This window comes from Ciconia boyciana, chromosome 6, assembly GCF_034638445.1.
Source record: "Ciconia boyciana chromosome 6, ASM3463844v1, whole genome shotgun sequence".
Lineage (NCBI taxonomy): Eukaryota > Metazoa > Chordata > Aves > Ciconiiformes > Ciconiidae > Ciconia > Ciconia boyciana.
In genome coordinates this window covers 4422036-4436968 of record NC_132939.1, presented here as the reverse complement: position 1 = coordinate 4436968, position 14933 = coordinate 4422036, and the positions used below count along the sequence as shown (strand labels likewise).

Below are 14933 nucleotides of genomic sequence, written 5' to 3'. Positions count from 1 at the left end.
TAAAGACAGAGGAAGATTATAAGAAGGACAGGAACAGAGAAATAACATTTTGTCTGCTAACATTCTGTCAGGTGCTATATTCTGAAAAGCATTTTTTTGTCTGCATGTTTGTTTTCCTCCCAGAATGGTGGAATATATATTTTAGCTAACCAGAAAGGCTGTGATGGTGATCGTCTATATTATGATGGCTGTGCCATGATTTCAATGAATGGAGAAACAGTTGCACAAGGATCCCAGTTTTCACTCGATGATGTGGTAATATATTCAACCTATAGCTGCTAGTTACAGCTGAAATTAGTACGGCTTCATTTATGCTCAACATGTTCCAGACATTGCAGATACTAGGCCCATGTCTCTAGACTAAAAAGATCTATTTTTACTATGCTATTCAACTAGACCCAAGGTTTTTCCTAGTTAAATTGCCCAGACCTGATCTACAGTAGCTCTCCTGCTTTTGCATATGAGGAAGAGCTGTCACAGTGGAGGAACTTCATGAAAATGTTTGTGTATGCAATCACCGTGTTTAGGAGAGACCCTGTTAATTTATATTCCCTTATCTAAGAAAAGAAGGACAAAGATTGCAGTGTTCTCGTTATGACCCGGTTTGGTAGACAAAAGGTTTCATAGGTTGAGCTTTACTTCAAAAAGCCCTTTCTCAGTAGTTTTGTCATCAAAGCTGTAGGTTTTCTCACATTATGTGCCAAATTCATCTCCTTCCCCAGTATGCTTCTTGCCTCTTCCTCTTGTCCTTTGCCACAACTGATGGTGAACCTATTGTTCAGCCATCTGACAAGCGCTATAAATTTGTTGTGGTTTATGAGCGTCCTAGTGTATTCAGTGAAGCGAGTCAGTTGTGCTCGCTTTGTAACGTAAGTAATTCTACCAAGTCAGAAATGACTTGTGAAGTGAGCATAAAAATCTGTATCGAAAAAAGTTGCATGTATTCTTCTTCCCCACCATTTTTGTAGTCCAGGCCTGTCAAACGTTTTTTATCTGTTCGTGTAGAATCAATCTAATGTTGAAAGCCTTTCTATAGGAGGTGCTGGTTGCCACTCTGGACCTGGAAGATGTTCGAAGTTACAGAGCAGAGATTTCATCTCGTAACTTAGCGGTAAGAATTCTTTACAGAGGTTATGTTTGTAAACTCTGCCAAGTTTGAGTAGTTATTGAATTTAAAAAGTATTTGCATCTCTTGATTGTCACAGTATTCTGTATATAGGTATCTGCTTCGTTAAAATTAATGTCTTTCCAATTCTTCTGTCCTATTGCTTAGGCAAGTAAAGTGAATCCTTATCCCAGGGTAAAAGTGAATTTTGCTCTGTCATGTTCTGATGATGTAGCTGTACCTACATGTATGCCAATCCAGTGGAGACATCATAGTCCTGAAGAGGAGATCAGGTAAGCACATACTGAATCTGTTGCTTGAAAATTATTTTAATTAAAAAAAAAAAAAAAGAGAGAGAGATAAACATAAGATTTTATTTATATTTAAGAAAGTATCTCATTGGAAGAGCACAGTAAATATGTGGACTTGCTTAAGTATTATTCCATAACCCTCTTGGAATGAGCATATTCTGTCATTTCAGCCTTGGTCCTGCATGTTGGCTTTGGGACTATTTAAGGCGCAGTAAACAGGTAAGAACAACTGGCTTTGTTCTTTGCCTTGGCATACACATCTTCTGTGCTATAGGGACAGTACACATTGCTATCCTGTGCTGCTGTTAATGCAAAGTGATGTTAGTCCAAGGTGCAAGGTTTGAGTTTTTCACTGGTAGCTCGTTCAGACTTAAAACCCATGTGCAAAGTGTGACTTCAGTATGCTCTTCAGACCTTTTCCTTAGGAATCATGCTTTCTTTGAAAGCAACAGTCAAGCTTACCTAATAAAGGGGATTTCTTTTTCTTTGAAATACTCTTTTTTCAGTAAGGAAAATATTTTAATGGCATAATGGAGATGTTTAAAATAAGCAGAGTGACATGAACTAGTAATACAGTTTAATTTTTTCATATATATTTCACTATTAATCTTTTTTATTAGCTCTTTTGTCTTACTAGAGGGTAAAGACATACTGGAAGTTTTTCTAGACAGAGGGCTTACACTGACTACTTGTTTGATTATCCAGTCGACGAGACTTTGAGGGTTTGCTAGGTCTGGTTTGTGTGTTTGCTTTTCCCCAGTAGAATATAAGCAGACTTGAACAATGCATGTATAATTCTTTTACAAGAGTATGTTTCTGAATGGTACAATATATATTTTTCTAATTTTGCTATTTGGAACGTCTTCCTCACTCTATTTTCAAGGCAGGATTTCTCCTACCTCTTAGTGGTGGAATTGACAGCTCTGCTACAGCTTGCATAGTATACTCTATGTGTCACCAGGTTTGCCTGGCAGTCAAGAATGGAAGTAAGTAGATATGCACATCTGGCTAGCCATGCTTACTAATGGTTACGGACAAGTTAATATTAGCTGGGTGCAATAGATGCAAGAGGTCATTAATGGTAGATACTTGCCCAGTTGTTCTAATGGAATCCTTTTGTATCTCTTCAGAAATTCCAGCAAAAATGTACGCCCAGATTTCAGGTTCTTTTGAATTGGCTTAATAGTTTTCATTTTGGATTTAAGAACTGGATGTGAATCTCAGGCTAGTTTCTGTCTACCGTGTTATTCAGAATGTTGGCTGATGTAGTTTTGGGATTTCAGTTTATCGTGAGAATTTTCTCCTATTCAGTTCAGCACTATGAAACATGGTTAGGCATGGTTCAAACTCTTGAACTGGCTTTAAGTAGATCATATGCATTTAGCTAAGCCTTTGTACATGTTGGATTATATTTTCTATGAAGTTTCTTGAAGGCGCAGAACAAAAGGATTTAATATTTCCGTGTTCAAAACTAGGAGCAAAATCAGTAATTCTTACATTTGAGATATGAAAATATGTTTGGGGAGTTAGATGATGGAGCGATCTTATTTGTGAGGGGCAGTGTAAAGCTTAATTTGAATACAAGAAACATACAAGATACTTGCATATCCTGAATAGCAGGAGCGCAACAACTTCCAGTCTTGTTCTGTTTCTTTTGCTTTGTCCTTAGATGCAGATGTGCTGGCTGATGTGCGCAAGATCGTGAATGATGAGACGTATGTCCCTGAGGATCCTCGAGAATTTTGCAGGCGTATATTTACCACTTGCTATATGGCTAGTGAGAACTCCTCCCAGGATACTTGCAACAGGGCTAAACTTCTGGCTGAGCAAATAGGCAGGTACAAATTGAGAAGTGCTGGAAAAAAATCATATTCTAGCAAAGACTTTCATTTAAATCTTTCAAATGCTAAAATAGGAAAAAATGGGAGAGGGATAGTAGGTGTGTTAAGTAGGAGCATTAGAGACATTATTTAAGTGTGTAAATGTGAGGCAAACTTACCAGCATTTGGTGAAGGACATGGAAGTTTGGAAACAGACTCTGTAAAGTGTTATTCTTCGTACCAGATCTGAGATGGTAGTAGCCTTAAAACGTGATTTTATGGGTAGGGTTTTTGCCTTTTTTTAATGCTATTTTTATATAGTCAGATTGTGCAAGTTGAGTTACTTCTGCTTGAATTCTTCTCAGCTATCACATCAATCTGAACATAGATGCGGCTGTGAAAGCTATTGTGGGAATTTTCAGCATGGTGACAGGTCGAACTCCCCGTTTTTCTGTCTATGGAGGGAGCAACAGAGAAAACCTGGCACTCCAGAATGTGCAGGTGTGTTTCATGTGGGCTGAATTGGGTCAGACTTTTTTTTTTTTTTTTTTTTTTTCCCCGAAAGAGTACAAAATGGTTAAGTAGCAAGGGGCCCCTTCATTTGTGTTGCTGTGAAAACCTGAACTTGTTGTGGTGTGTCCCTGAAGATTCCTGGGCTTCCAGTAAATGCTTGTCTGCAGCAGCAATCTACAATCCCACATAACTCAGGAGAAGACGAAGAGAATTACTGCTTGTGACCTTTAAAACCTGGTCAGGAGGAAATACTACATGCCTGTATGTCATCAATAGCATTGGTGTTTAGAAAACCATGCCAACAGAAAGTTGCCAGGTCAGGAAAATGAGCAGCAAAGTATTCTAATAGACAGGTCTGAGTCCAAATAGGATTGTGGCAGCTCAAGGCTCAAAAATATTGCCGATGTATACTAGACTTTCCTCTGGTGAATGCTAGCAGCCTTTCAGAGGCTCTCTGTGAGATGTCAAGCTTACTTATTCCAATTCCTAGATGTCCTCAGTTTTAGAAGGTAGAAAAGATATATATTTTTTTTTACATCAGAATGCATTAAATCTTCAATAGGCTTATAAAATACAGCTCAAATGCACATTTCCAGTTACACATTTTCATTGTGTCGGAACAGATTGGTGCTGTGCCTGGGTAGTGCTGGTATACGTATCCTATGGAATCACAGAAAACATAGCTGCCTAGTGACTTCTAGTCCCTGGCTCCAGTTGTACCTTTCGTTGTCTTGATAGCTTTCTTTTTGGCCTATTCTTAAAAGCTTCCAGCCTAACCAGCAACTCTCTTTTAATTCTGGCTAAATGTTGATTATGGTGTTTGATAGTTTTTGTTTGCCAAGGATTTGATCTTTCTTCCCCTGCTATTACTGGAGAATTCCAGCTGTCTCCTCTGTAAGCAAACATTGAATCCTTCATCAGCTTTTTGGCAATGGGATAGGCTTTAGTCACAGAGGAGTGTGGTGATTTGCTTAACATCACACATAAGTCTGGCTAGAGCTGGAGGTTGAATCTCAGGTCTATTTGGTATTATTACTATCCTTAGAAAAAGTAGAGTTTAGGAATGGGGACAAAAGCAAAGAGAACGTTTTACAAATTTTATGTAAGTAAATCCCTTTAGTCTAATACTCTATAAAAGGGTGTGTTAGACAGATGGTTTATCTGCGTAATTCATCCTTCATGGATCCTTATTTGTGCTTGTAGGAGGTAGAAAATGGCAATTACTCCCCATTCTACAATTCAGAGTAGAATAAAGTTGCCCAGTCATGTAAGTCTATGGCAGTAGCGGGTACTGAACCTGGCTTTTCTATGTGTGTTTGGCATCTTCTCCACAAGACCGTCCTTCTTACATTAACATTTACCCCTATCTCATGTTGTTCTCTGTGGGTTTGTTTAGGGAACTGATTAATAAAAATGATTAGGGAGAAATCATTCTGCTTTGTAAATTTGCTTTATTTTTCGTTTTGCTTTGCAGGCTAGAATAAGAATGGTCCTTGCCTATCTGTTTGCTCAGCTGACACTTTGGACTCGTGGGATGCCAGGGGGACTTCTGGTGCTAGGATCAGCCAATGTGGATGAAAGGTTGGTGAAAGTTAGAAATCTAAACCCAGGTGAACTGGGAACAGGTCACTGCATTTTCTTGCAGCTCTACCAAAGCCCAGTGTAGATTATTACTCAGAAGAGGTAATAAGCTAGGAATACACTGATAGCAGTGAAATTAATGAAAATAGTTGAATTGGCCTGAATGGAAAACTGTATTTTTCAGAAGTTTAGCCTAAGTATTGTCATAGTTTTCCCATAAAACGCTGTTCCTTCCTTAGCTGTTTTCAGTAGAGCTTGCCTGTGCAGTTACCAGGTTAACTTTCCAATCTGTTATTTGTTGTATTTTTAATTACTGTATTAGGAATTAAGTTGTGAACCTTGAGTCAAAAAATAGATTTTAAAAATCTGGAGTACTGTTATTAGGGTTGACTATTTGAAGATTAAAGCAATTGCCATAAGACTGTGAGATTGATAACCTGAAAAGCTGGGAGAGTAGTGTGTGCCGATTCTATGGGTGTTTTGGGGTTTATATTTTTTTTTAATTGGTCAGGACAGTATTTTAATTGTTTTGCATCAAATAGATTACCGTAGCATGGGCGGTTTTGCAGTGCTTCGTAAGTGTTTAAAATATCATCTTCCTCCTGGCAATTTCATGGCTTTAGGACAACCCTTTTGCAGCTGAACACCTCTTTGCCCCTTACGTATAAATACGTTAACGATACGCAGTCTGTTTCGCCCTGTCTTTATATGACATATATATTCTATAGAGTATAAACTATTATATTATAAAACTATAAACTAAAGTTACATTATTCTTTACTATTACTATATAAAACTTCCTCTCTTGCCCAGTCTCCGAGGTTACTTGACGAAGTACGATTGCTCAAGTGCTGACATCAATCCCATTGGTGGAATCAGCAAGACTGATTTGAAGAACTTCATACAATATTGCATTGAAAATTTTCAGCTCACAGCCCTCAGAAGGTGAGTAGTGAAGCAGTGATATTTGGTAACTGTATTTGTATGCAGTGTATCGTGGACTCATGGTTTGGTTTTTCTCTACTAACAGAGCTAAGCTGCAGTTAATACTGCAAATGCTAATAAAGAAAAGTATTCTGCACATCCCTCTGTTTTTAAATGCTTGCATGTGCTTACACAACGTAAGTTGCTGGGTGCTGAAAATGCCGCCAGTCTTAGGACTTACTGTATGCAAGCATTTGTGGTCTTAATTCCACTGAAGGAACTGTTTGAACCAGATGCTTTATGTTTTTGGTATAAAGCATTGCTTTTTAAACCTGGAACAGCTTGCAAGTACCACTTCTTTAGAGTTACCTAGTCACTTAGCAGCTTATGCCCTGAAAAAGTTTTGAGTAAAGCATTTGATTTTTAACAAACCCAACTGTTTGTTAACTAGTACTCATGAGACTGGGTAGAATTCATGTTTTTCTTCTTACCTTTTTCTTGCAGTATCATGTCAGCTCCACCCACTGCAGAGTTAGAGCCCCTGGTGGATGGAGAAGTGGCTCAAACTGATGAGGTAATGGGCAGTGACTTTAAAATGCTGTTGTAAGCCTTATCCCCAAATTTGTTTTTTGTCCCATAACTATTGTTTGCTTTTGTATGTATCCATGCTTATTGACAAGCATGTTGTAAACAATCTTAAAGCCACTGACAAGGCATTGGGATCCCACACCAGCCTTGTCTATGTTGACAATAGTTTCCAAAACAACAAATTAACTTTTTTGGAATGATTTTATATTTTGGGCACTTAGAAGGATGGGTGTTCTGAAATTCAGTTTGTTTTAAAGCTTCTTAATATCAAAAGAGAGTCACTCAGGGCCTTACTGCTATTAAAATGCCTGGTGGCAAAGCCCTTCCTCTTCTCCCCCTGGCCTTCTCTTTGCTATCCACTTGGATGAGAGAGGACTGGTAAGCCTAACAACTACCTCTAGGGGCTGTTGGATATTTAACTGTAGGATATTGTAAAACTCCTTATGATAAAGCAAAGGGTTACTGAATTAGAATTAGTGGTTTTCTTAATTGGACTTTACTGATATATACTACATTTTAGCTACCTAGAAGGGAAAATGAACAAATCTTTCTCAGGAAAGAAATGTTTTCACCGGCCAAATCAAATATATTCATGGAAGAATATAAAATCTCCCACTTCAGAGAGATTCCAGGTTTTTTTTTTCTTATGCTCATAGTATTACTATCTCTTTGTCTTTTTGATCACTGGCAATTTCATTTTGGTGTTTCTTTGATTAAACTGGGTTATCGTAATTACTCCATAAAACTATTAATTATAATTTGCATAGTTGAGATTTTCAGTGACTTTCTGTGTGTGTGATTTCAGGCAGATATGGGGATGACATATGCAGAGCTCTCAATCTATGGCAAATTAAGAAAAATCGCAAAGGCTGGACCATACAGTATGTTCTGTAAGCTGATTAATATGTGGAAGGAAATTTGTACTCCAAGAGAGGTAATATAAAAAAACCCAAAACCCTGAACAAATCATATAACATCTTTGCCAAAATAGAGTATGTTTGGAGAAAGGTCAAGTAGAGTTCCTTTTAACTGAAAGGAATAGTTTAATTATACTGCGTTTAGAGATTATTCTACACCTGTAGCAGAATATGCTAAAAAATCTGGTATGTATCTCTTAAATGAATGGAGCTTGTTGTCTGTGTTGCAAATAGTTACAACAGTAATTGGGTAATTTGAAAACAATTACTTCAGAACTACCTTCAGGGGAAAATTCTTCTCTGAAATATACTGGCTAACTACTCTTGAAGCCTTTGGTTACGTATTCTGAGACAGAAGATGGTTCTTGCTTTGAAGGACTATTTACACTGAAGAGGCATCTGCTTTGCTGTTACACAGTTCTTCCTTTCTTGTGCAAAAAAGATTATCACCTGAGTTGCAGAGGGTAGTGCTTACTGTTAGATTTCTTACAAGGCACTTCCTTACTGGTAAATGTTAGATGCAGAGACAGAGGTGGTGTGTGAAAATGGTCTTAAATGCCTCTTGTAGGTAGAGTTATCCACAGTGATTCATACTAGTAGTGGTAGATAATTTACGTAAACGATAATCACAGAAAATGGATGTGTAAAGCTAGAACGCATTCTCAGCTGAATTTTTAAATACTAAGAATCTTCATCTGATTAAAAGCTTTATTGTTTGTACACCAGGTGGCATCAAAGGTTAAGCATTTCTTCAGGATGTATTCCATTAACAGACATAAAATGACCACCCTCACTCCTTCCTACCATGCTGAAAACTACAGTCCAGATGACAACCGATTTGACCTGAGGCCTTTCCTTTATAACACCACATGGTCCTGGCAATTTAGGTGTATAGATAAACAGGTAAATACCCTCTAGTTCTTCTATGGTTTTATATTTAAAGCCCTTGCAATGGGACAAACCCAGTTCCAGTGAATATCCAGCAAAAGACAGCTAGCATTTAGGATAATAGCTTAATACAGAAATAACTGTGATTGTTCTTTTCAGATAACTGCAAGGCTAAGAATTCTCTGGTTTCAGTGTAGGCTGAATTTTTTTTTTTTTTTTTCTTTCCATTAAGTACAGCTTGTCATATTGCTAGGAAAGCAAGAAGAAGGAAAAAAAAAAAAAGAATATAGGTACTGAGGCCAGAAACTAGCTGGTGTACCCATACTCATGAAGTCTTGTGCTAATATGGAGAACCAGCTTATGTGTTTCGGTTTCAGTTCAGGACCTGTCTGAAGGGATCTGTTTAATTGTGGAATTAAGACTTGACCTGCATCTGTGTGGGAAAAGCCCATAAGAGGCAGCAACTCATTGTGAATGCTTCTCACACCTGTTTCTACAACAATACCTTTTTTGAACCTCCAGTCAGTTGACTCACAAATACGTGTTTGCTCAAATACAGCAACAGTAATGGTCCAGTGCTTAGTTTGAGCACTGTGAAGTGTGGAGGGGCTCAAGCAACTATCGGAACCGTGCTTAACTTTTTGCGGTTTTTAGTCACACCTTCGACGTTATTTTAATGCATTTTTTATGGCAAAAGTGCTGGGCTGAAGAATTTTTAGCACCTTGAAATTTTTTCTGCCAGAGATTTTGCAGCTCAGTTGCTTTTAAGAATATGTTTATATATGTAATAAAATATTAATTCCCTCGTCTGCAAAATGCCAGACATGCTGTAATAGTGTTTTATTACCTTGAAACCTAGGATAAAAGCTACCACATGCAGCACTTTTTTGTATGGTGGGGTTTTTTTTCCCATTGTTTCTGACTTTTTCCCACTGGAGTCCAGGAGAAAAGTTCTTTTGGTCTCAGTGGGAATTGGGTAAAATATTTTTGTAGGGTCTGGACCAAAATGTAATTATTTCATGCTTACAGTAAATGTGATTAAGATCTTTTAATGATCTAGGATATTGTAACACTCTAACTAGATTTGTATGTAATAGCAGTTGTGCTATACAAGGGTATTAGCCATTGCAACTTATTCCTGAAAACTGGGAGTCAAGTTTGGGGAAGAATCTGCTATGTAGGCAACAGTAACCTGAACTGATAAAGTTCAGTAACCTGAACTGATAACTCGTTGTTATGGATAGCTTTTTGCAAGACTGGAAAATAATGACTTGCAATAATGTGAGTCAAATCTGCCCTATACAAGAAAGGGAACACTGTAACAGTTTCCACTTTTTGTGCATATTCAGCACAATTGTAATTCTGAAGAGAATCACTCTCTAGGACAATGTCTCACTCACTCATAATTATGCTCCCGGGACTTAATCTGCACTGAAGGCTTTTCTGGCATAGTAACAGGACTGTGAAAATATGGCATAAACTCTAAATGATATAGTCTTGCCAGAAAACACCTTTAGTTAGGTAATGCCAGGTTTTCCTGTAGAAGAGTCATGTTACAGCTTGAGCTCGTTTGTGACGGGAAACGGTTTTGAGTGCTAATGATAGAGAAATCTGTTGGATTTGTGGAAAGTACTTTTCTACTTTGGATGTTTGTAGTGTAGTCAAGGCAATTTAGTTACTTTTAAGTGCAGAATTCCCTCTGTATTTGCTGCAGAAGGAACAGAGAAAAGAGGAGGTTGAGATCATAGCGTTTGCTGGGAATTGCCAGATTTGCCCTTGGAGTCTTAATGTCGTTCAGCTCTACTTAGCTGAAAGGTTCCACATGGGTGATGAAATTTCTAGTGGTTTAGAGCAACCCTAGAAACTGCAGAAGCACTGTCTGTAGCTTCTGCCTTTGAGTTACGCCTGAGGTAAAGGATGTGTGGTCAGAGCACACACTTTAACAATTTCTAGGTGCCAAAATGTTAATTGGTATTTTAATAGCTGGCATACTTTGAAGGAACTGTGACATGGCTCAGAAGAAAGCTGGCACACCTACCCTCAAGGATTTGGTATCTGCAGTCTGTCTTCTGCTTTTTCCAGTGCTTACTGGTCATACCACAAGATGAGCTGTGTTTGGTCAAACCAAAAGATTTATCAACCTGAGTATCTTTGTGCGTCTCTTTCACGACCAGTAGCAGATGTTGAAGGAAGAACATAAAAACATGGAATTTATAGTATGACCCTCCCTATATATCCCCATAGATTTGGGGAACATAAGATGGAGTTTTCCAGAGTTAGAGATAACTTGCAGAACATTGTGTTTAGTTCATGCTCTTGGTCTATCCTCCATGATTTGTAGAATCCTTTCTGAAACTATTTATATTGTTAGTCTTAACAGCTTAGCTTAATATAAGGTAATTCCTTTTCTTAAGTTTTAAGAACAGTGAAGGTCAGTTTTATAAAATTGTGTGTGTGTGTGCATGAAAAGCATTTCCTGTGTTTGTTTTAATTATTCTAGGCTCTCTGTTAAGGGCAGGGTTCCAGGTTATGGCCTGATCTGATCTGACAGCTGTCACTGAAAGGGGCAGCCTTGCCTGCCTCCCTGTCTCTCCTGGCTTCTGAGATGGCTTTGGTGCTTGTCTCGCTCCTTGGTCAGCCAAATGAAGTAACCAAACTGACAAAAAACTAGGGCCTGATGGGAGCATACAGCTGGGGGGAGGTTAAGGGTGTGGGTGGGAAGAAAGTTTGAGCTTCTCTTTTGACTGCAACTAACATCTTGTTCAGCTCAGTTGTCCCCTAGAGCATATCCCGCTGTCAGTTCCTGATAAACAAACTTATTTTTACTATTGAATCAGTTTCCTTTTAACTTGCAGGTATCCAAGCTAGAAAAAAAGGAAGGAATTTCTCTAGTTGAAGACGTGGACTGATTTGCTGTCTTGTTTAACTGTGGTAATTAATTTGCTAAGCAGAATGTTCAAAACTGGAGTATACTGTGATGATGAGCAGAGATGACCCAAACAATTGTTGAGATGACCATTGTAAATGGTATTTGTAACCAAGTCCTCTTTTTTTTTTTTTTTTTTAATTGACTCCCTGTTTTGTTCTCAATATACTTAAACCATAGGTTGGCTAAGGAATCATTTACTAAGGATTTTCTTCTACCACTTAATTGCCTTTAATTGAAAATATTTGGATAAGCCCATCAATCAAACAAATGCAGGGTAGTCTTTTGTGAAAGTGAATACACATACAAATATTAAGTTTGGTTCTAATAATTTGAATATGATTTTTGAGTCACATTCAGCTGAAAGTATAAAATTTTAACAGTTCTGGCATGTGCTGTTGAGGGGAAAAACTCATTTTACTTTGCAATAAACTTACAATTTTATAACGCTAATTGACTCTGTTCTTATTTTACGTGTTTTTTATTTATCTAGCATTGGCTATGTAGACGGGTCCAGTGTTTTGAATGGCCAGATAAGATCTAATTCAGCAAGGTATTGGAAACATGTCTAACTTGAAGCAGATGGGTAGTCTCCTTGTTAGGAGGATCCAAATTAGAGTTCAGCTTCTTGCTTTGCATCTACTTGCTGTGTAGCTTGTGACAATTAACTTTAAAATCTCTGACTTAATTTTCTCAGAGTAATACCTGCCTCGTCAGGATGTTCAGGGATTGTTTAATTGTTACTGCTCTCCAAGATCCTCAGCTGTATTTTAAGGATTTTGAATAAAGTTGGCATGGTGTCTTTTCCCTTCTGGCATTTTTGATGCGTAAGGGTAACTTGGGGTACCTGAAATAAGAAATGTCTTCTGGGGCATGGTATCTTGAATAGAGAGGATGCAAGTTTGGTATCCATGCCACTGTTGTTATTCCTACATGCTCTCGTGCTGCCTGTCCAGGAGCTGTGATCTGTTATCACTGACCATGCCATAAGTGAGTGGTTGGACTTGCCCGCATAATACATTTACTGTTGGAATCAAGCTCGCTGGCTGTAAAACATCTGGAAGTGGAGTGAATATTGCAGAACGAAGTATAAAGTCAGCTTCCTTTGAGCTCAATTAGTGCATTATCCACCTTCCACCTACTGTTTGCAAAAAGTTATTTTAACTTCACGACTTCACTGATCTTTTAAATGTGTCCAGTGCTGTGGCACAATAATAAAGGTACAAGGATAGGCTTGTTCCTTCACTTGAGTCCCTTCTCTGGTAATTCATTTAATGTTTGGCCATTTCCATTGCTTTTTTTAAATTTGATTTAAGGTGTGCTTTTAATAGGGGAAACTAGAAATGCATTTCTGAGGTTCTGGGCAAAAAATGCTATAACCGTGACAGCAGGGGAGCTTAGACCAAGCGAGACTTTTGTTGAAATGGTTGTACATTGTGCTAATGGAAAATGTCTGCTAAAGGGCATGTTGTCCGCATTTGTTTTCCACAATCCAGAAAGACGGAGTTGATTCACTTGGAGTTAAAGATGCTGCATTGTTCTTGGTGGGTTTATTATACGGTATTCGTTTAAATACATAGCTAACTTACCTTAGCAGATGTTACTGGTACTAAGGATGTTTCTGTTTGTCTGATGGAAAACCCCAGCTGAAATTCGCCTTCCTTCACCATCAGTTGGGCACTTCCACTTCCTGTTCCAGCCAGAGGGAGTGGATGAATTTTGAACAGAAGTTCAGGAATCCGTTGTATATTTGAAGGCTTCTTATTTCTTTTTTTTCTTGCTGAAGTTATTGATTCTCTTTCCTGACAATCACAGAAGAGGAAACTACCCTGAGTATTTCAGACACGTGGCGAAAGGATACTCTTGTTTCTTAGCAATGGCATTTACATGTGTGCAAACTGCATTTTATTTCTTACCTGCTAGTGCTGAATACAGATTGTACCAGCCCACCCCTACTTTCCTTTTACTGTCCTGAAATTTTCACTGTACCGGTTCCATCTGATGCCTCTAGTTCAACTGTTATCAACAATAATTCCGATTTTACCAGTGCTTGGCAGTCTATTGAGAATGGGAAATAACTGTAACGTGTAGCTGCTGACATTCACTTTTACTAGTGATGACTATTATGGTAAAGGTAATGTCATGGAGTTTTCCTTTATATCTTAAGTTCAGCAAAAAGGCTGGATCTGACCTTGACTTATTTAGAAGTTGGTGTGAAACAGTGATTTTTTTTTTTTTTTTTTGACCCATCAGTCATGCAGCTCAAGGCAAAAACTACCCCATTGCTAATTAAACAGTCTAGGACAGACCTACTTATACTCCTCAACCTGGAATTCCAAGGAGGTGGATTGATACACTTCCCTGCTTATTGTTATGCTGCCATAGCTCCCAGTATGTGGCAGAAAATAGTGTATAGTTGTCAGATTATCCTGACACCCTTTGAAATTGCAGCTTTATGAAATTGAACAGTGAAAGTGTGTATGAAGGGGACCACGAGGAAAGGGGGAGAGTAGCAAAAGTGAAGCATCTTTTAACAGTCAAAGTAGCATAAGCCCAGTTTGAAGTTGCTTCTGGGATGCCTAGGTGACTAAATACAAATTAAATATGTTCCGCTAAGGCTGTAAACGATTATTTAAGAATGTGAATACAAGCGGGAAGCAATAATTTATAACTTCTCTATTATTTTCTCCGTAAACCCTAAACCCAAGCCCCGCAGGGCCGCAGTGGTGTTCCGCAGCTTCTCCTGAGGCAGTGACTAGCTTAGAGGCACGCTCAGCCGAGGATACCGAGTTTACAGCTTCCGTGAGGTAAAAAAGCCGCAAATCCTCACGAGGGATATTTTTTTAAAAAGCGTAAACGACGTCTGGGCGCTGTTCTCTAAGCCCAGGTGAAGAACAACACTTTTTACTAGAGACTTACTGTCGCGTCGGTCATCAACCCCCGACTGCTTACAAATACTAGTTCCTGAGGCGGCGGGCGTTGCCGGGGCGGGAGACGGCGCCCTGCTCGCTGCCAGAGGAAGAAGTCTGTCAGGCGGCGGCGCTGCGACCGAGGCCGGTTCCCGGCAGCAAACCCGGCCGGGGGGACGGGGCGGGAAGCGGCGGGAGGAGCCTCGCTCCCGCCCTCCCCCGGCAGCCGGTCACGTGCAGCGGGCGGGGCCGCCCAGGGCGGGCGCAGCCCTCCCGCCCCGCCCCCCGGCCCCGTCCCATCCCGGCGGCGGCACGGAGGGAGCGCGGCCGTCGCTCCTGATGGAGGGGGGAGGCGGCGCTGAGACGGAGCCGTTGTTGCCCCCGCAGAGCTGGCGAACGGGACGGGGGCTCTGGCGGGCCGGTGGCGGTGCCCGCTCCGCCGCTGAGGACG

The 14933-nt window shown here is 39.5% G+C and overlaps 2 protein-coding genes and 1 long non-coding RNA gene across 4 annotated transcripts in view; 2 read left to right on the top strand and 1 right to left on the bottom strand.

Moving 5' to 3' along the window:
- The window catches only part of NADSYN1 (NAD synthetase 1), a 19965-nt gene extending 7947 nt beyond the window's left edge, over positions 1-12018 (top strand). For both annotated transcript variants that reach the window (XM_072863520.1, XM_072863519.1), the window contains exons 9-21: positions 124-255; positions 1037-1111; positions 1274-1398; positions 1587-1635; positions 2300-2402; positions 3086-3254; positions 3602-3737; positions 5224-5330; positions 6144-6275; positions 6759-6828; positions 7648-7776; positions 8486-8662; positions 11503-12018. In XM_072863520.1, the coding sequence (XP_072719621.1) occupies positions 124-255; positions 1037-1111; positions 1274-1398; positions 1587-1635; positions 2300-2402; positions 3086-3254; positions 3602-3737; positions 5224-5330; positions 6144-6275; positions 6759-6828; positions 7648-7776; positions 8486-8662; positions 11503-11556 (1458 nt within the window). In that variant the 3' untranslated portion in view covers positions 11557-12018. The remainder of the gene's footprint in view (positions 1-123; positions 256-1036; positions 1112-1273; positions 1399-1586; positions 1636-2299; positions 2403-3085; positions 3255-3601; positions 3738-5223; positions 5331-6143; positions 6276-6758; positions 6829-7647; positions 7777-8485; positions 8663-11502) is intronic.
- Positions 3137-14765, bottom strand: LOC140652588 (uncharacterized). The gene is made up of 3 exons (XR_012042870.1): positions 14493-14765; positions 13163-13375; positions 3137-3271 (listed from the first exon to the last, which is right to left on the bottom strand). It is a non-coding gene; the product is annotated as an uncharacterized lncRNA (long non-coding RNA).
- Positions 14745-14933, top strand: part of TPCN2 (two pore segment channel 2) — a 33358-nt gene continuing 33169 nt past the window's right edge. The window contains exon 1 of the mRNA XM_072863517.1: positions 14745-14933. Within this exon, the coding sequence (XP_072719618.1) occupies positions 14822-14933 (112 nt within the window). The 5' untranslated portion in view covers positions 14745-14821.